Here is a 20,749-nt window from a genome sequence, read left to right on the forward strand (position 1 = left end):
GAATTCTTCATGAGCTGTCTGCCTCTCTGGTGCATCAGAGGCCAAATCTTCCCATTGTCTGCAGTGTGTTGTCGTTGCTACTGAAATACTTGTCCCTGTGCACACCTCCTGAAAGTTTCTTCCTCAGGAAAAAACTGGCCTTATGCCCAAATGAAATAATTGTGCAGTTACCTTTGACTCGGAAAATGCAGTCAAACATGATGCAAATCTTTGAATTTCTTCTTCATCTCCTCTTTAAGTGTCAGCAGTTTCTGAGACTCACTTCTTTACAAGAGCATTATTATGCACATGCAAATGGTATGAGTACCAAAATAATTAAGTGAAAAATGGGAGGACTTTAATTATGATGAAAAGCTCAGTAATAACCAGTACAGGTGACATATTAGGTATACCATTAACTATAAATGGGAAAGATTCAATTTTATTTGCTTATTATACATAGATACATATTAATATATATGTCAGTTTATTCTGAGTATTACTATTCAGTAAAGAGTGATGCAATATGGTATTTTTTTGTGATTAGTCCAGGTTTTTAGTATACTCTGGGAAAGAAGTTCTAGCTTTTAATTTTGCAAAAGTACACTTGTTGGTTTTTTTGGGTTTTTTTGGGTTCAGTCTCACTGTTGATATATCTGTTTTTGCCTGCTTGTTCATTAATAATTGGATAGTATGTTAGTGGCTGTATTTGCCAGAGGCTCAGTATGGTTTCTTAAACTTTTTCCTGCTTTTAATGTGAAAGCAGTCTGAACATGTGTGTGCAGTTAAGCATTTGGTTTTTGAAAGGAACTGGCGGAGATTTGGCTTTTCTGAGAGAAAAAATAATGTATTTTAGTGGGTTCTTTCTCCCTGGAGCAGTGGCCTTGGGCACCATGGTGACGGCAGTCAAGTGGCAAAGAAGCTGTGGTCCTGTTATCAAGTTTTTAATAAGACTTATGAAATCATGTTTTTCATGCTTCCCTCCATCATATCCCCATGCCTCTTTTTTTATGGCTCTTGGCATTGAATGAGCTATATTCATGAACCTGTTTGAAAAACACTGGTCATTAGAAATTAACAATACAGTTTATTCCCTAATGTTCATTGTTAGCAGAACACATGTATTGCCCTGGAAACAGTATTAGAGTGGAACAGTATTAAAGTATCCTTAGAGTGGAATGAAATTTACCAAGCTAGATGTTAAGTATCTTTAAAAAAAGTTGAATGAATTTTGGGCTTGGACAGCTGTATTCTTTTCTCATTTTTCTATGCCTTAATTAAAGTGTGAAATTAATAAAACAGGATTTTTTCATTTTTATGATGCATGTTTTGAGAAAGAATGCCAAGTGTATTGTGATTAAAGATTATACACACACAGATGCACACAACTTCCAAAGAGTTGTGAGCGATCGGTTACACAGCATGCTCTCAGGAACTGTGTCATTTGCTCAAAAGGAGAAAAAAACCCATGTAGTACATTTGTAGATGAAAATGTTTGAGTTGCCAGAGCAAGGTGAGCAGAGCAGCCCGTGGTGAGCTCTGCTGGGCACCACTGCCCACGCATGAGGCTCCTGGGCTCCCACCCACCAGCAGCACGTAGCCGTTGCTCACTGGTCAGAGCATGCAGGTAGAAAGTTCAAGGAAAGTTTAAGGAATCAACTATTTTTATTCCCTCCCTCTTGGAGAACATTGTGTATGATTAACTATGAATTTACTAATCTTGTGTCTCTGCAGGATTCATCCCAGGAAGTGAGATTCAAGCTTATGGAAAGGAGTTAGAGACTTGCAAAGTAATAATTTAAAAAAATCTCATGCTAAAGACAGGCATCCTATCTGCACCAATGCAAGCTGATCTGGAGCTTTGTGCTTAGAACTGATGATGAATTGCCTGTGGTTTTGGGGAGGCTAACTCTTGCTTTCAACTGCATTGGAAATCTGAAGTTAATGCCCATGAGAAGTGAAATCAGAGAACGTGGGTTACTCGGTGTGCCTAAAGATCACAGAGGCAGCAGCGAAACGACAAAACTTCTCTTTGAAGCAGTGGCTTCAGCTGTGTCACTGTGTGCACTGGGAGCTGAGATAAAGAGCAGCCAGCCTGGGAGAAGATGCCAGCTAAAGGGAAATACTTCTTCAACGAGAGCGATGACTGCAGGATATCAGACCCGCTCTATGAGAAGTACCGCTACACCAGCCAGCAGCATCCCCTCCTGCTGCTGCTGCTCTTCATTGCCATCCTCTTCTGGACTACTCTAATTATAATCTTTTTTGTTACTGCTGTGAGTAAACTTCTTTTGTGTGTGTTCAGTGTTTTCAGAGAGGATAAGGAGTCACTGTGACAGCACACTAAACATTTGGCTGTATAATATTTTGGGCCACATGGTGTCAAAGTTGCAGTGCTGAAAGATAGCAAGTAACTGTGTGTGTAATACTGTGTATGTTTGTGAAAGGATGGGAGGAGGAAGAGGGCTGTCAGGCACATGCACAGTTACTATAAGGAGTTAAAATGTCCTGCATTTCTCATATATTTTAAGAATAATCTAAGAATTATAAAATATTATGGTAACCTCTTGGTTTTTCATCAGGTTATTCCTGAGGTGATTTTTTCTAAAAAGATTTGTAGATGCTAATTTCCTTTTTTTTTTCTCATTTTGTTAATAAAAACACAACAGTTAATAAAAACTCCCAGTACAATGGGTGATCAGTGGAATCAATATTTAGTTAGAAAAGAGTGGTGATCCTATAGGCATAGAAAAGATGCAGCTTAAAGATTTTTTTTGTGTTATGTAGTGTAATTTGATATTCTGTAAAGAAATTTGGTGTTGTAGGAGCCCAGCTGACAGCTGGTAAGAGGAGTTGATTTAAAGATAATGTTGTAAAAATGTAGTAAAGTAGCTGTTATAATCCTTCATTGCCTTTTAACACTGCTTTCCAAACACAGTGCTTCATAATAAAGGGTCTTCAAGTCTCTTTTTAGCAGCAAATCAAATCTTACCAATTGGACTTGTGTATCCCTTTTACCTTTTATTTCTTAAGAAGAGAAAAAAGTAGCAACACTGTTTTTTAAAGAATTTATCTTCTGTGAAACTTAGAGCACTGTTACACTCCTCTTTAGCAAAGTTTGAACTCTAAATACATTTCTTTGGGTACATCTGCATTATAGATACAGTTTAGTTAGAACTTAGTGGTGTGGGGTTTGCCTTTAAAGCTAGTTTGGAAAATAACAGTGGAACTGGGGTAGAATGAGTATCTATAACAGTATTTATTATATTATCTCTGTATGTGTGAATATCAGAAAGTGTTCATGCTGCCACAGCTAGTCTACTTAAAAACCCAGGTTAACTTATTTCAAAGGTATCCACGCTGTTTCCATGGCAGTATAGATGCATTTTTCATTTTCCTAAAGGGGACATTTGAACCAGCTGTAACCCTTTGTTTTGTTTTTGCAGGAGGCACAGTCCCACCTTGCCTTCATCATCGCTGTGTGCGCTGCCCTGGCCGTGTTTGCAGTCATGTATTTACTGCTGTGCATGGAATCCCTGTTTCGGAGGTGGCTGACGTGGTTTGGAGTGATGATTTGGATCTGCTTCCTCACCGTGGGATATGTATCCCTTTTTGAAAAAGGAAGTGATTATCAGCTGTGGGAGCAGGTATGTATGTTGTGTTCATTCAGGTACTTACATAGAACTGGATGTGGATGTGTTTGTGTGGATGTGTTTGTGTGCTTTAATCTTTCAGAATGTTATAACTGCGTAATAACTCTTCTGAGATTTAGGTTAACTTCTAAAAATTTGCTTTACTGATCTATTGCAGTAAATTTTAGCTGGTATACTATATCATAGTGCAAATACATTTCAGTGAAAAAATTGGATAATTGCATGAACCTATGTGGGAATTGCATCTTTAAGTTGTAATTGAATTGGATTCTTACTAAATCTTAATTACTATGAATTTGTCTCTAAGTGATTTTTTTTGTTCGTAATACTTGCATTGTTAATTTATTTGGGTCACAGAGGTGTTCCAGAAATGTCTAAAGGACTCCAGAGCTGGGTGTGCCTTAGGGAGCAGGTTTTTAAGTCAGTGGGAGAGGTGAAGTGAACAATAAGGATTAATGACACATCCTGGCATTGCTGGGTGTGGCTAAACTTCATTCCTTGCTATCTCTGATCAGAAGATGGGTGATTTCATGAAGCCAAAAATATCATAATTTGTAGGAAACTCCTCCTAAGATCTCATAATGCAAGCAGAAGAGTTTTAATTAAATCAGAATTATATTTTATCTTGTTTTATGAACTCTGCCCCTTCACTATTTTATTTGAATAAAGACACAAATTATCAGTTAAACAACCAAAATCTGATTTGCATTGTGGTCTGGATCCAGTACTATATGTTTAGAGTTGCTGTTCAGTATTTTTTAACTTAAGGATGTGCCTATTAGTACCTTAGGAAACCCCCCCAAAAACTGTTGTTCTTAACTATAAATGCAAATATGTAAGAAAGCAAGATTTGGGTTTACTGCTTTCAGTGCTGCAAGCCAATGTGGTGTCGTCATGTGGTAATAATTCATTCATATTGATTTTAAGTCTAAAATATAAGGACGCCCTATTCTGAAAAGTGAATAGATTTATTTCAGACTTTCACCTCAAGTTATGAATGTATCACTAATTAAAGCTACTGTTTAAATGCAGGTATGGCCTTTGCTTGTCCATCCTTTGCTTGTGCTTAAAAAACTGTCACACAGCATTCAGAACATTGTGTTATGGAGGTTGCAAATACAGCAGAAAAAAATGTTTTTACTCCAGCTAAAATAGTAAGATATACTCGGACAAATGTTTTTGTTGAATGAAAACTTATTTGCCTGTTTGTCTGATAATTGTTGTCCCAGTCAACCTAGATATTCTGGGAAAATATTTAAGGGCAGACTGGACCTTGAGACTTCCTCCAAGGAAGCTCTTGTCTGGAATGGCACAAGTTTAGCTGCTGTGATGAGATGGAGCTGAGCCTGCAATATATTCCTCTGATCAGGGTTGTTGGTTTCCATATATAAATATATATATATAAGCTAACAATTGCAACAGGTCTATAAATATGGATTTAAGTTTTACAGACCTTTCCACTTATCTGGAGCAGTTTAGTTCTGCATTTTGTAAAATCTGTGCACCTAAATACATGGTGAGTGTTAATAAAGGTTATTCTCTTGTGGGAGGACCAGGAAGTATTGGTTGGATTTTGTTTTTTATCAAACACGAAGCAAACATACACATGTGACTGGGTGATGTTAAAGTTAGAAAAATATCCTCCAGCAGGTGAGAAATCTGATTCTATTGAGTATTGCTACCTTGCAACACACTGTTCCTGAGGTGTGAGTACAAGGTGTATCCAAAGTGCATCTCCAGCTGTAGAGGATAAGTTCAGGGTAAGGGGCAAGAACAAGTGAAAAAATTATAGGTGATATGTCATGTTAACCCATCTTGTCTATGAACATATAGCTGTTAATCCCTCAGAACTCTTAGAACTACTCTTAGATCTCCTTGTGGTTTTACCTGTGTTTTGAAACATCCATATCTAAATTGTTCAGCCTAAAATTGGGCAAGAATCCTATTACTTTGCTCCTATTTCTGTAGTGATTTTGAGGATTCACCTAATAACATTTGTATGTGATTCTTTTTTATTTTTTCTTCTTCTTTCCAAAGGTGCCATTCTTTCTGTTCATAATCTTCACAGTTTATACCATGCTACCCTTTGGGATGAGAGGTGCTGTCATAATTAGTGTTGTTTCTGCTCTCTCCCATATTATTGTTTTAAGCACTGTGGTAAGTGTGGTAAGTGTGACTTCTCAAGAAAATAAGGAATCCATTCTATTTCAGGTAAGGAAATAACTTGGTTACATAATTAAATACCCTAGTCATGCTACCCTTTGCTTTTGGCATAACTATTCTGTTCAGAAAAGTTACAGACTTCCACATTGATGTTTCAAGTTTGTGGATTTGGAGCTTGGGCCCAAAAACCCTTGGGCTTTTTGTAAAAGTGCAAATTTTCAAATCTATAGTATATTTTGTTTTTCTGACCTAAGTGGAAAAAAAGCAGGGTTGTTATATTAATTTTTAAACGAAGTTGTTAAAAATATGCCTAGTTCAGTCACAGTCACTTATCCCAATCTATGCTCATTCAGGTGGGTCTACCTTCATCAGGCACTGGCCACAGGGTGGATCAAAAGGGCCACTGCTGCCCTGGGGTGTCAGCAGGGCCTTGGGGTGCTGCTTGTTGGTTCAGGGCTCCCAGCACTCATTAACAGGGTGTGTTCAAAGGAGCACCCCAGCTCATTCCGTGCAGGCGTGTGCCAGACTCCACACAGCGTGCTGATGCAGGAGTTTGTGCACTGGTTTTTCACAAATCAAACACTGGTGCCTGCAAATAGATGTTAAATGATACCGTGGGATTTTCTGTTTCATTACTGTGACTGTGAAAGTTAGATTATATCTGCCAGGTCCATCCTGGGTAATAGCAACTGAGATTTGTTATGGGATGGGGTAAGAGGAAATGAGACATGGTCTGGGATTGATTGTTTTTTGTGGGACTAATACGTGTGTTAATGAAGTATCAATGACTGCCCTGCAGTAGGTAAATATTTTTCTTCTTGTGCAGCTCCTTGCCAATGCTGTAATTTTCCTTTGTGGCAACTTCATGGGTGCATTTCACAAACGCCAAATGCAGGTTGCTTCGTGGGATTTGTACAGATACACCTTAAAGTGCATTCAGGTCCGAATGAAACTGAAGATTGAAAAGAGGCAACAAGTGAGTGAGCTAGTTCATATTGTGAATTGCTTGTTTTCATTTCCAAAATCTGTATAAATTCATAAGGTTGGTGATTAATCCATGTTGAAAGGCTTGGTCCAGTCTTTGAGATACCCACCTAGTGTCAAAAATAAAAGTTGTGTCACTTGTAACAAAAGAAGGAAGTTAAAGAGAGGAAGCTGTTTTCTGGGGCTTGTCTACATGAAAATCACAGCATTTGTAACAGGAATGTAATTCCCAGTCATTTTAGCTCCTTTTCTTCTAGAATAAACTGTTCCTGGGACTGGCCTGAGGTAACTTAATAGGACATGCCCTGAAATTACTTGTAAGGTAATTTTAGCAGATAGTTTTATGCTTTCCTTGGTCACCTTTTTGTGCATTGAATTCTAAAGTGTTATTTATTCTTATACTTTATCATCTCACAAACTACTTTTCCTTTGCTAGAAGGAGAAAATTGGATGTGAAGGGAGAAAAAAATCATATAAAAGATAAAAATATTTATTTCCATAAACTCCAGTGGTATTCAAAGAATAAGCAAGGAACATGAATTTTTTACTGAGGAAGGACTGTAGAGAGATACCAAAGCTGACGCTGTGGCACCTCTCCTGGTGTAAATAGGGTTAAGAAGAGCTCTATGAGGCTGATGTGTACCATGTTCTCTGCCCCCCAGTTATTAGATAAAAAGAAGGGGCTGAAAAGTGACTGACCTGATCAAACTGGGAAGAAGAAAATGCCACACTGCTGGTGCGATCTGTTCTCTGATGCTAATCTTGTGAGATGAGATGACAAATCTTCATGAAAGCCCTGGCAGAATTTCCCCACGCAGCCACCAGGGAAGCCTCTGATCACCCTACGAGGCAGTGAGCTCTCATTTCCTGGGCAATGTGCTCACTTCCATGGGTGTCCAGAATTTTTGTTTTGGGATTTTTTTTTAGTGGTTGCTTGTTTGAAGTGTAAATGTGCTTAAGTCTATGGAGAGCTTTCTTTTCATCCATGTTGTGGTTTGTTAGGCAATTCTGGGTATCCTTCCTGCCACCCACTTTTTCTCTGTGAAGGAGATGTGAGAACTGCAGTTCAGGGTTCTTCATTACTTCCTTGAAAACTGTGATGTGTCAGCCTCCCAATGGCCCTGGGATTTGGCTGTCAGTTTAAGTTCTTCCCCAGGTCTCTCCTAGTACCACAACAGTAGCTGAGGGAAAGGAAGTGTTTCTATTTCTGGGATCAGTCTCAAACTAAACTGCTGCCTATACCTTGTGTAGGCGAGTACTTGATGCTCATGGACTGTCTCTTCCCACTGTGATCCCAGGGTATTTCTTCTTAGAGGCAAGCACTGGTTAAATAACTCTGGCAGCTCAGTGCTATCTGCACATGGCTGCATTGGGTAGCCAGGAAAAGGGGACAAAGGCTTGGTCCCAGGGGACAGCATTTAGCATTTCACTTGGCTACACAATATGTTCATCTTTCTATTGATGTTGTCTGAAAAAGTTCCTGCTTGTAGCTGCTCCACACAACATTTCCTCTTCCATCTTTGAGGTAGGAGAGCCCTTCCTTGCTCAAAGTAGTCTCTTTTTGTCATCCTCTTCTGCCCAGGAACTTACCAGGGTCTTTGAAGATGGGGCTTTTGAGTGAGAGCCAGTGTAAAATGGTGCCCTGAATAGTCAAACAGTGGAGGTGGGTTTGGAGGAGTCTGTTTCCCGTTCAGTTCAAAAGACTTAATTTCAGTGGCATTGCTTTAGTTTAGCTGTAGCAGCATGTACCTGACACTTTTGTATCTGTTGCTGCTTTTCCAGCATTTGAGAAGTTACAAATATTTTTAATACTGAATAGATTGTTAGCTCATCAGCTTTTACAGAAGCTTTATCAGACAATGCCTACATAACATTGACATTAGGGAACAAAACAAAATATAATTTATCCAGAAAATTTAGTACTGAATACTGATGGTTTTTGTGTGTGGGTTTCATAGTTACAAAGGGATGTCACACCTATGCCGCAAGGAACAGAAGAAAAAATATGCAACATAATTGTGAAATCAATAATGTGGATAATAGCAATGAAAAATGTCTTCTGGAAAACTTGACATGCATTACTCAAAAGCTATTTGAATAAAGGCATTTTGGTTTTGTTGTTTTTTTTTTTTAATGCCTTCTTGCAGTCAGTAGAATTCTGCAGTTTCAAACATACTAATAAATTTAATAATTTTGCATAATTATTCCTCCCCCCCCCTTTTAGGAAAATTTGCTTTTATCCATCCTGCCTGCTCATATCTCTATGGAAATGAAGCTGGCAATCATTGAGCGACTGAAGGAAACTAATGATAACAGGCAAATGCACGACAACAACTTCCACAGCCTATACGTAAAAAGGCACCAAAATGTTAGGTAAGTGGAAACCCTAGAAATAATTGTATTAATATAAACTTCTGATTCTTATCAGTACATATGGTCCAGTGATATTAAAATTTGAAGTCAGACTTTCAGGCTGAAGTGAGCTTCTTTCCTGGTGTGGGAAGATAACGTGTTGAACTGCGTGCTGTCTTTTAGATCAGGGGAGATACTTGAGCCCTTTTTGCTGGAGTTGTTTCCCAAAGAGGACAGAGGTTTTCTGTTAAATGCATTTCAGTAATTATGCTGACTGTGGAATTAACATATCTTCATATTTCACTTTTCCTGCTTTTTCCTTTTGTTCCTGTCTAGCATTCTTTATGCAGACATTGTAGGATTCACTCGCCTGGCCAGTGACTGCTCTCCTAAGGAACTTGTAGTGATGCTGAATGAACTCTTCGGAAAGTTTGATCAGATTGCAAAGGTAGGTTTACAGTTTGTGCTGTAGGAAATAGGCCTTTGGAAAAATAAGTCTTTTTGCACAACAGGAGGCAGCTGGATATTAGTCCTGAAGTTAGGAAGGCAAGACTGCTTTTGATTTAAAGCTAACTGGCAAAATCATATTAAAACAAAATGTAAAACAAAAATGGGAAATTTAGCAAGTTGCTGCTGTAATTCCAGTTCTTGGGTGGGGAGGTTTATCTGTATGATTTAGGAAATTGCCTGATTGTGATAAGTGATTGCAGCAAGGCTGCTGGAGGTTCTGTGTACAAACTCCACTGAGGAACTTTGCTGTGTTCAGCCTGAAAGTTTGCTTGACTCCAGAAATGGAGAATTCTCAGACCCACATTTAAATTCATAAATACAGAGGCAACAGGCAAAGCTCGGGAGTGAGCTAAAGAAAGCTTCCTGTTACTAATGGATATTTACAAAAAAGTGTAAGAATGGGGAGTAGTTTAAAATGGTCCCTATTAAGACATACCCTCAATACTGACCCTTCAGCCTGGCAAGAATTGTTACCACTTCCCGGTGCTCCTTGAGGTTAATTTTTTCCAGCTGTAATCACAAACTCGGGTGTTTATTTCTCACATTACAGGGACTGTATCACCTACATGTTTGTGTGTTGTGTTTGTAAAATCCTAAAATTTGTCTGAAAAAGTTGGAAAACTCTAAAATTATTAAAGTAGCAGAGGAGTGAAATTCCTGTAATTAAACCCTTGTGGATATCATTGAATAAATTCTTAAATATATTGCTGATTAAAACCTGACTGAGATGATAGTAACATTTTTGACTAAGTGATGTGGCTAATCTTTGCATTTATCTGAATTCAATTGCTGTTCAGTGTTTAAGCACTGACACATTAAAGTTATACTATATCTATTGCAATTGTATTGTTGTGAAGCAGCTATAAAGACACTGTTATGTCATCTTAGTTGGCAATGGCAAAATTTCTTTTAATGCTGAAGTAGAAGCCGAGGCTAAACACATTTAGTTAGGTTTTATAACTGTTTTGCAGATACAAAAATAGAAAAAATTGTACCTTTTGAGTGATATGTTTTAATTTTTCACTGCTGTCTGCAAATTGCACTGTAATGTCTGGATTTAGTGAGTCAAAGTCTTTTGCAACTCTGTGGTTGAGCTGTGACAAGAGGTTCCTGCTTTTTGTGCTATTTTTGTTCTGCCAGAGAGTATTCTGTCATCTTTTCCATAATGTACAAATGTTGCAAGCTCCAATTTACCTAATAAAAACTGATGGCTAGGCTGGACACTGAGCTGGATGCTGAAGTGCAGCAGCTCTAATCCAGGGCTGGGTTTCCCTGCTGATCCCTCTGAGCTTGTCACTCGTGGCACTGCTCAGAACCCACTGTGATGGATTAAGATGTGGAGAATGATGGATGTTCCCTAAGAGCTTTAAGTGATGAGGGAGAACAGCTCAGTTTGGGAAACTGCCACACATTTGGGCTGATTTTGGAGTTGATTTATGAACTGTGTTCCCAGAGCAGGTAGGGTTGAATAGCTGGAGGTATTGGCTGACCCAAATTAAGCCATCTCTGCTCATCAGTAAAACACTACACAGCCTTGCAGAATTAGCCCTGGCTTGCTTGCAACCTTTGTAGTTAAAATTCTTCAGTAAAGTGTTAACAAAAGTATCAGAGGCTTTTTGATCTCTCTCCTGCCTGTCATTGGCAGCAGTATCCTCTGTTGCACAGTTAGGAAAATTTATTTTTGCTGCCATTTAGTATTGTGGGATTTTTATTAGCAATAGCAAATTGTAGTGCGTGCCAGCTTCCTCTTCAGTCATGTTTGAAATAACAAAAAAATCCCATTTTACATCTGCGCAGCAACCAGGTTGGGCATCTGAATTTCTAAGTTTTCCCTCAGTGCTGGGAGGTTTTATGACACCTCACACTGTTACTTATGAGGCTGCCATGTAAAAATAGAGGGAAAACTACCCATACTTCAGATGAAGATTAAAAGATAGATAAGTAGATTTCATCCTTTAGATGGTAAATTCTGTGACACTTCTATTTTATTTATAGTTTTTTTCAGTTGCACACAGTTCCAAGAAAAAGGTGAGAAACTAGCAAGATGGTTTTATTTCAGAAATGCTTTAAATGTTCATTTTCATTCTCTCCAGTGAGCAATGTCCAGGCATTCAGATGCGAGGAAAAAGAAGTAAGCTTTGTTTCAACAAGGTTTGGACAAAACCTGACTTTCACAAACCTTTGGAGCTGTTAGCCAACTTGCAGTTATTTTTTTCCTGTTAAAAATGTTTGGTGTAATTTTGCAGGAGAATGAATGCATGAGAATAAAAATCCTGGGAGACTGTTACTACTGTGTCTCAGGCCTGCCTGTGTCCTTACCAGTTCATGCCAGGAACTGTGTTAAAATGGGGCTCGACATGTGTGAAGCCATAAAGTAAGTATTATTATTAAACAGAAGGCTGTTAAAAATATAGATACTGTGCAGATATCAAATTAAGTAATTAGTTGTCTTGTCAACACTCCAAGTGTATTTCTTAGCTGTAGTTGCACAGTTCTGATCATAAGTTTGGCTCGTCTTTGCACCAAGTGTACGATGAGACGAAACCTTGAGAGAAGGAGGAGAGAAAATGACAAGTGTCCTGCTCTAATCCCCTGATGCCTCCCCAGGCAGGTGAGAGAAGCCACGGGCGTGGACATCAACATGAGGGTTGGGATCCACTCTGGGAACGTGCTGTGTGGGGTGATCGGCCTGAGGAAGTGGCAGTACGACGTGTGGTCCCACGACGTGTCCCTGGCCAACCGCATGGAGTCCGCCGGCGTGCCGGGGTGAGCACCCTCTGATGCCTGAAGAGGCTGCCTGCAACTGAGGCTGGACAGTGTTAAAGGAATAAAGTTGGTGTTTATTAAAAGGCCTTCAAAAGATACACCTTGGGCAGTACAAGAGCCCAACCGAGGCTACACCAAAGATGGATGACGGGTCACACGTTTTCACACTTTTATAAGTTTTGGTCCATTTGGCGTTAATTGTCTAATTACAGCTTCAGGTTATGAAGTCCCATCCTCCCAGATTGCTCTCCTCAATTCGCTGTTGTTTATACTCTTTGGGCCTGAAGCTGCAATGGTGCCCTAGCTTCTCGGGCTGGAAAAGGATTGTTTTGTCTAACCAAACTGCAAAGAGAACTTGCTGGCACTTTATATGAAGTTCAGAGTTATGCACCAATACAGTACAGAATCTGTTAAATATGAAAGCTAAAACTTAAGGCATCACCTCCCTGCTGAGGCTGAGCTGTGCTGTCACAGGCCTGGCATCTGTAACTGTGCCATGACACAAATCCTCGCCATGGGATGCTGGAAATAGGACAGATGTGTATTTAGCAGAGCTGTAAAATGTTAATATTTACTGATTGTGTTTTTAATAGCTATAAAATTCTATTCTTAGGAAAGTGACTGCTTCTTGACTTCCCCTTCATGGGAGAAGCATACGCGTCCTCAGCAGTGCATTGTGTTGACTTTGTTAATCCACTATCCACACAGGGATAATTCTGTATTTGTGAGTTTAGCTAAAGAACAGTTGTGCTCCTCAGGTCAACAAGGCCAAGCTGTGTCTTTACCCAGTGTTTCTGCTTCTGTACTGATCATTCCCACTTGATTTATATCAGCTCTATATTCACCACCCCCACCACTCAAACCCTACAAACAACTCAGAAGTGAGAATGCACCCTGATGGGGAGTATCCCAGCAAGGAGAGTCTGGAGCTGTTGTTTGTTGTTCATTTGCCATGGGCACGATGAAGGGAAGGGAGTGGTGGTGAATGGGAGGATTGAGGCAGAGCAGGAATATAATTTGCCATGTGCTGCTCAGTGATACAGGAATTGAGTCTGAGGTTGTAGCCTTTTTAAGATGCTTGTTGAACAGAACAAATATAAATGTTTTTCAAAAACACCAGCATTTGCATTTTTCTTTAGGAAAGTATACTCTTTTCCTGTTTTCTAAGTTACATTTAAGTATTAGAATTCTTCTAAGAAACCCTGTTTTTTATTTTGTTATTTTGGTAGTTTGCCCTAAAAAAGGCCATTATAAGACTTTTCCTTTTTTTATTCCCAAATCAGATTACAACTCTTTTTTTTGGTCATGGTAGGCAGTGCAAATTGGTTTCTGTTAGTAAGTGGTTCTAACCAGTGTCATTATAGCCTTTCTTATTATTTCTGTACCTCAGACAGCTTTTAGGTATATGCTTGTAACTTAAAAATTAAAGTCATTTATCAAGTAATAAGAGGTTATGAATATTAAAATACTTTGTTGCATTGGTGACTGAAACAGAAAGAAAACTACTTGGAGCTTGGTTAACAGTTACACTGCTCAGCCAGGCTGAAGGGCTTAGTGTGTTGATTCAGCATGATTAAACAAGAATACAGAGTTGTAAAGTTTCTTTTGTTGGTAAAGCAAACAGCATGACCCTGAATATGGCAGAAAACCATACTTAGTCTTGTTTAGGACCTTTGCCTAATCTTGAAAACTCTGATTATTTCCCTATGGTTGTCAGGTTTATAGTTGATAAGCTGGTAAAGAATTAAGCTGGCTTAGTTTGGCATGCTGATTCAGAAACATTATCCTTATTACTTCTAGCTACAGCTGTGTAGTACTCATCTTTCAAAACTGGCCAGAGAAAACACCTTCACTTGTGGAAGACTGAGCCTGGCAGGGTGGAAGGGGTATTATTCATTATGCAAATGTTACTTTGTATTTGTTTCTTGCTCTGCAGGGAAATTATTTGTTGGGGATTCCACATTCCAGTGTTAGATACTCTGGCTCCTTTGGAAGCAGTTTTGTCATTAGGAGCCAGCTAGAGGTTTTGTTTCAAATAGGAAGCATATCTGTTTTGAGTTTCTGTAAATGAAGGAATTCTAAAGACTTTTGAAAAGATGCAGGAAAACTTTTAGCTTTATAAGTATTTTCTTTCCAGTGCCAGAGTATCCTTGTTCATCCTCCTTGTGATTTTAAAAATTACTTAAATTCATAACAGTGTAATACACTACTAGAGCAGAAAGGAGTAGCATAAAACTAAAACTCAAAATGCATTTACAACCAATTCTCTCTGTTGTGTAAATGCCTGAAAGCTCAGCACGTTATTCTCCTGTCAACATAGGAAATGGGGCGCAGTGTGCTGGGTGCTCTGTCCTGGCATGGCAAGGGCAGCAGTGCATGCTCCAGCTTGACTGTGAGAGCAGCTCTTGGTGATGTGCTTAGCCTGGAATCCAGTAAGCAATTAGGAACTGCTGAGAGATCACTGGCATCTAATTTGAGGAGAAGTTTGCAGTAGGATCGGAAATGTCTTACGGCAGTGTGTGGCTTGAGGGAGAGGAAGCTTGGGAAAATGCAAAGTGGTGGGTAGTGAACAAATGTACTGCTTTTTGGAGTAAGTGGAAAAGCACAGAAAACTTATATGGCTGTGTTTTAAGGGTCAGGGCACAGATGTCACCCAGAATGCCCCAGTCTCTGAGGAAGAAAATGATGCTTTAGAGCAAACTTTAAAATTTCAGATTTGAAAGTTTACCTTAATTGCAAAAGTGTGTACTCAAGGTAACAATTAAATTTTTTTCTTTTTTTTTGAGAAAATTACCTGTAAACAAATAAAAGCATGCACCCTCTGCAATTCAACTCTTACTGTTGGCTTGAAAAGAACTGAGGAAGTTTTTATTCTTCCTTCTTAGAAGCTACGGGCAGTAGTTTTCAGCTCTTGGACACATTTCCATTGTGCAAATCTATGTCCAGCTTTAGGAAGGAGAGGTGGATGGAACAGTGATTCCCTTGCTCTCTGTAGTTTGGCTGCAGTGCTGCACACTGCCAGTTTCCATGCTGGCATTTTGCTTTTCCCAGCCCTGAGCTAATGGATTGTAGGACAGTGTCAAATTTGTCTGTGCCAAATAAAAGCAAGAAAAGCATGGGATGGTGAACAGTGAGAAAATAGAAATTAAGAAATGCTATTTTATGAACTCACTCCAGTCTCTTGTTAAGAAATTATATGGAAAGATATAACTCATAACTTATGTGGAAATACGTGATTTGGAATACTGAGTGAAATAACATTTAAGGGAAAATGTGAATGGGTACAGAAAAATCCTGGCTACTCTCCTCAGAAGTGCTGAGTTGCCTTTTCCTTGGATTGTTTCAGCCAGAAAAGGCAGACTTTCAGAATTCTCCTGAGTTAACAAAAAACCTTCCCCAGCTTTATTTTCACAGACTTTGTAAGTGTCTCCCCCCACCCTTGTGCATTTCTAGCACAAAGCAGTCCTTGCTTGTGTTTTGTTCATGAGTTTTCCCGGCAGCTCTCACAACCTGCTTGTGAGCCTGTCTGTCATCAGATCTCCTTTGATCACATTTCTTCTTGTTTTGTTTATTTCCCCGCTTATTTCAATTTAATTTTATACCAATACTATCTCATTATGGGAAGTGGTTTTTCGCATGCTTGCTATGAACGATGTACTACAGCAAAAGATTGCAAATATAATTTTAAGTACTGGCAGGATTTTTCAGTTGGCTGCCAAAGCAGGGGATGTCTGAAAAGCAGAAATGTCAGTAGTGGCCATTGAAATGTAAATGAAACGCTTAATGTGACCTTTCTGCGAATGTTTGGGTCTCTTTGTTCTTTCTCCCGTTCTCAGCCGTGTGCACATCACTGAAGCAACGTTAAATCACCTAGGCAAAGCTTATGAAGTAGAAGAAGGGAATGGACACCTGAGGGATCCTTACCTTGAATCCATGAATATCAAAACCTACTTAGTGGTCGATCCAAGGGTATGTATTTGTTTATAAGCATATATATTTATTCAAGCCTATGCACACATTATAAGTACACAGGTTTCTGCAGTGCATACAGATTTTTCATTCAGGAACAGAATTAAAGCATGGTGTGAGTCACCTGAGTAGCTTGGATTTGGGAGTTCAGATCTGAAAGCACATCCTGTTTTTTTATGACATGCCTATTGCATTGAAGGTATTAAGTGTTATGCTGAAATCTCCCATGTGACCCACTTAGAGTCAAAACATACTTGACTATGTATTTGTGTGAAGTGTTTCAAAAACACAGGTCAAAAGATGAGGATGGAGGAATGCCTGTCCTATGTGGCCACTTTCAGCTAAAATATTGCCTGTAAAATAGCATCAGACATCTTCCTCACTATCTGAAAAGTAAGATTCACCTTCTTTTCAGGGTGTGAAGTTAGCAACTGCAGGTTGCTCCTTTAGAGCTGGATAACTACAAACACCTGGAGTACTGCTATTTTGCATTGGCTTGTGGTAGATGAGTAAAATGTTTCAAAGGAAAAAAGAATGCAGATGAGAAACTTCTTTTGTTCCTGATCTCTACAGGAAGGAACAGCATAGAGCCACTTTTCATTAGCAGGAACTCAATCTTGTAACTTGGTTACATTTTCAGTACTGCAACCCCCCTCAGTTGCACACAGCACATATTCTCAGAATGAGGTTCTATGTCACCTGTTTCTATTTTTATAGATTGAAATGGTCTCTGCTCCCTGGAAGATACTTGTGAAATGTTAGAGATTTGTCAGTCATTGAAGTCTTGGTTTATTCTGTAGTTTTGTGAGGATATTGCTGTACACCCTGTCTGTACTGCCTGACTCAGCACCTGTGACACAGGGATATAATCTGATGTGGAGTCTGTAATTTGTGGCATCTTCCAACCACTGTTTTGACACACCCCAGCTCAGGAATTTGGCACCTTTTTCCCCTGCTGTAGGGCTGACTGCAAGGAAACTGTATCATTCATACGATCCTGTGAGCCCTTGCATCACTGTAAATAAACCTGGAAGTTTGACTCTTGCAGTGTTGCAAGCGAAGTCTCGTAAAGGCAGCTGAAGTAATTAATTGAATGTGCTGTGATTTGCTTTTGCTCATATTAATTAAGTGAGATAAAGGATTGAGGTTGGCTGACACGTTGCTGATGTGTCCAGAGCCCTACTGAATGGCGAGATTTGTGTAGTCTTAAGTCTCGATACATAGAGCTTCAATACTTTGTAATTTGTCTGAATTTCTGTTTTGTACACGGGTGTGTTTTCTTTCTGTTAGTCCAAACAATGCCTGTCAAACAACCACCTCCCTAAAACGCGGGTGAACGACGGGCTGAAGATGCGCGCGTCCGTGCGGATGACGCGGTACCTGGAGTCCTGGGGAGCAGCCAGGCCCTTCGCCCACCTGAGCCACAGGGAGAGCGTCAGCAGCGACTCCTCCAGCTGCCAGGGCAGGCGCAGAAAGGTCAGCTCTCTGGTGATGGGCAGCCTTCAATGGCAAACTGCTCCTGTGCCTGCGGTGTGAAACCCAAAACTGATGTGACTTCTGTGGCTGAATGTCTGCTGGTACCCTCGGTGCTGAGTGTGCGCACAGAACTCAGAGGGTGTCTGTGCAACATCTCTTCCTCTCAGAACTTAACCATATTCAGGCTGCCAGTCTCTCTAGCATACTACAGTCATTGTTTATCTTAAAGATAAACTACCTATTTTTCCTATTATTTTTCCATCTTGAGATGGTACTTGTGCTTTTGTGAAAAAAAAAAAGATAGATGCACTCAATACTTAATTGGAATGTATAGAAAATAAGTAGTCCTTCCATATATTCTCTCTGCAACTAGATTTTATCAGTAAGGAATTTTTAAGATAAAGAATTCTTAGGTTTTTAAGATTTTGAAATACAAGAAAACTAATTTTTCCTTCCATATCCCTTTCCTGAAAGCTGGAAGTAGATGTACATGCTTTCAGGTGTGGTTCTGGAGCCACATCTGTAGTAAATTTTAATTTAAGCATGCATCCATCCATCCATCCATCCATCCATCCATCCATCCATCCATCCATCCATCCAGGTGTGTGGAAGGGGTTTCCAGTCTGCTTGCCTCTACTGGTGCTTGCTTGGTTATTTTGGCATGTGGAGAAAAATGAGAGGGAAGATCTGTTTAATTATTTTCTAACAATATTTTTTTTTTTGTCAGAAAACACTTCTCACTTGTTAAAGCAGAAAACATTGCTGGAAAGGATTGATTTTTAGAAACATTTCTGTTTGAGAATGGTTCTTGATTTCTTTTATTTTTTAATAAAGATGGTTTTGGCAGTTTCTTGATGTTTGTTTCCCATAGTTGTTTGGTATTCAAAGAGTGTGTAACTTATTCTTAATTCCTATTTTATTTAGGAAATACCTTTGTGTTCTACTGGACGCCAGAGAACTTCTGACAGGTTTGTCAAGTACCTTCTTTTCTGGTTTTTTTTTGCTACTCCTGTGCTCCTCTTGCTCCTCTCAGTGTGCTGCAAGGATGTGGTCATTTGGTTGATTAATCAGTGTGTGTATGGTAGTCCTGCCTTAGAAAGGTTAAGCTAAATCTTTGGCCTCAGAAGATTTCTCAGCTCATGTTTGTTATTGTTAGCAGACTCTAAAAACAGCTTCTTGTCTTACTGTTCCTCTGCCATTCAGATTCTGTTTTGCTTGCTGGGCTGCAACAGGATGGGAGGGAATTGGGAAGGGAGAGCCCTAAAGAGCAGTGGGAAGATTTGGGTTTGGTTAGTGTTGTTAATATTTGCCATTACAATGTGATAAGGAATTGTCATGTAGAATGGCACCTGTAGCACTGAGTTAAATGAGGAGCTGATTTTCACTTGTGGAACATTCCCTCAGTTTGTCAAAAATGCTGTATTGAAAAATGCAGGGTTTGAGTAACTAGAGAAATGCTTAGTAAAGTGCCCATGGGTGTATTTTTTAATCAGTTTGGAGCATGCTGGTTTAACTTTTCCCTGGAAGCTTGCCTCACTGTGTGCTGAGAAAGTGTGCTCTGTACACTTTCTTTACTTTCCATTACTTGTTTTTGGGTAGCATTTGTCACACAGACTTCATTTCATCCTCAGAAATTCATCTCAGAAGGGAAGGATAGAGGAAGATATTTATGATGAAATGATGTCAACCATTGAAGGCCTCAGTTCAACTACGTATGCAGTACTTTAATTTATTCTTCATCTTTTCTTTGAGATTAACCTGCATTCTCAGTTTAAGCCTAGTTTATGTATAAAGTTTTCAGGATTTTTGTCTTGCCCTTTTTTGGTCTTTGTTTTTTATTTTGTTTCTTTTTGGATTTAATTTGAATATGAGAATCTTACTGAATGGTTTAGCAAGAAGCCAGTGATTAGTTTTGCTGTTCAATGTTTTCCTTAGTAAAACAAGAAGTTTCATGAAATGAGGTGCCATCCTGTACAAAAAACTAAGTATAAAGTCAAAATAGCTTTGTGGGTGATAAAGTTGCTTTAGAGTCTGATCCACTGAAGGCAAATGGTCTGTCAGGGACAGGTAATTCCTTTGGCAGTACATTTGCATTTAAAAGCAGACAAAGACAAGCAGTGGTGGTGGTTTGGGTTTTCTTTGTTTTTGTTTTTTTTTTAATTTAAAATACAATATTTAAATTCTTAACAAATTCCTAAAACACTGAATTTGAGAAGAAAACTCTTTCATTTAAATTCTAGGAGAGCTGTACTTAGGTATTATACTTAGGTATTCCGAATAGGAGTCTAATATTTAGGGGAAGTTTTTGGAGGCTGTGAGCCCTCTCTAACAAGGCTGTTACACTTTCCTGTTTTTACGTCTTTGGGAAGTTTTGGAGCTACATTTTTCACGTTGCTGGCAGATATTGCTGTCTGTGAGTGGATCTGCCTGTCAGAGGAGTAAAAACCACAGGTTTGTTCTGCTGTGAAGCATAAAGACCTTGCAGAAGCATCAGATGTGTGTTGAGAGTGGCTGTGGGGTCCCAAGTGCAGCGATGATTTTGTGTGCTGTCCTTGGCCTCTGTGTGCTCCTGGTAACCCCTGTCTCTCTGTGGCTGCAGTCCCTGGTGTGGCAAATCAGATGACTTCTGTGGATTCTCACTGATCTTTGCAGAGCCTGGTCTTGAAAAAGAGGTTGGTAAGAGCAAAATAATCCCTTTTGGTCTTTGATTTATCCTTCAGAGCAGCATAAGAATATGTTTCAAACTTTTCATTCTGAAACTGGATTCTGGAGGTGACTGTAAATCCTAAGAGGTTTCTGGTAACTAATGGAAAGCAGATTTCAGGAGTCATTTGAACTGGTCATTTTTCCTTGAGAATGCAAATTCTGAGCTTAAACAAGATTGTCTCTAATCTGTG

The 20,749-nt window shown here is 39.3% G+C and overlaps 1 protein-coding gene across 4 annotated transcripts in view; it reads left to right on the top strand.

Moving 5' to 3' along the window:
* ADCY7 (adenylate cyclase 7) overlaps positions 1 to 20,749 on the top strand; it is a 61,053-nt gene that overhangs the window by 25,660 nt on the left and 14,644 nt on the right. For 3 of the 4 annotated variants that reach the window (XM_058846077.1, XM_058846076.1, XM_058846078.1), the window contains 13 exons: positions 1,714 to 2,255; positions 3,426 to 3,626; positions 5,670 to 5,843; positions 6,622 to 6,771; positions 9,004 to 9,152; positions 9,468 to 9,579; positions 11,888 to 12,015; positions 12,249 to 12,407; positions 16,244 to 16,376; positions 17,667 to 17,852; positions 18,777 to 18,820; positions 19,484 to 19,564; positions 20,452 to 20,524. In XM_058846077.1, coding sequence (XP_058702060.1) covers positions 2,085 to 2,255; positions 3,426 to 3,626; positions 5,670 to 5,843; positions 6,622 to 6,771; positions 9,004 to 9,152; positions 9,468 to 9,579; positions 11,888 to 12,015; positions 12,249 to 12,407; positions 16,244 to 16,376; positions 17,667 to 17,852; positions 18,777 to 18,820; positions 19,484 to 19,564; positions 20,452 to 20,524 — 1,761 coding nt within the window. In that variant the 5' untranslated portion in view covers positions 1,714 to 2,084. The remainder of the gene's footprint in view (positions 1 to 1,713; positions 2,256 to 3,425; positions 3,627 to 5,669; positions 5,844 to 6,621; positions 6,772 to 9,003; positions 9,153 to 9,467; positions 9,580 to 11,887; positions 12,016 to 12,248; positions 12,408 to 16,243; positions 16,377 to 17,666; positions 17,853 to 18,776; positions 18,821 to 19,483; positions 19,565 to 20,451; positions 20,525 to 20,749) is intronic. The other variant, XM_058846079.1, reaches the window with a different exon arrangement.

The sequence above is a fragment of the Poecile atricapillus genome, chromosome 10 (genome assembly GCF_030490865.1).
Source record: "Poecile atricapillus isolate bPoeAtr1 chromosome 10, bPoeAtr1.hap1, whole genome shotgun sequence".
Classification (NCBI taxonomy): Eukaryota; Metazoa; Chordata; class Aves; order Passeriformes; family Paridae; genus Poecile; species Poecile atricapillus.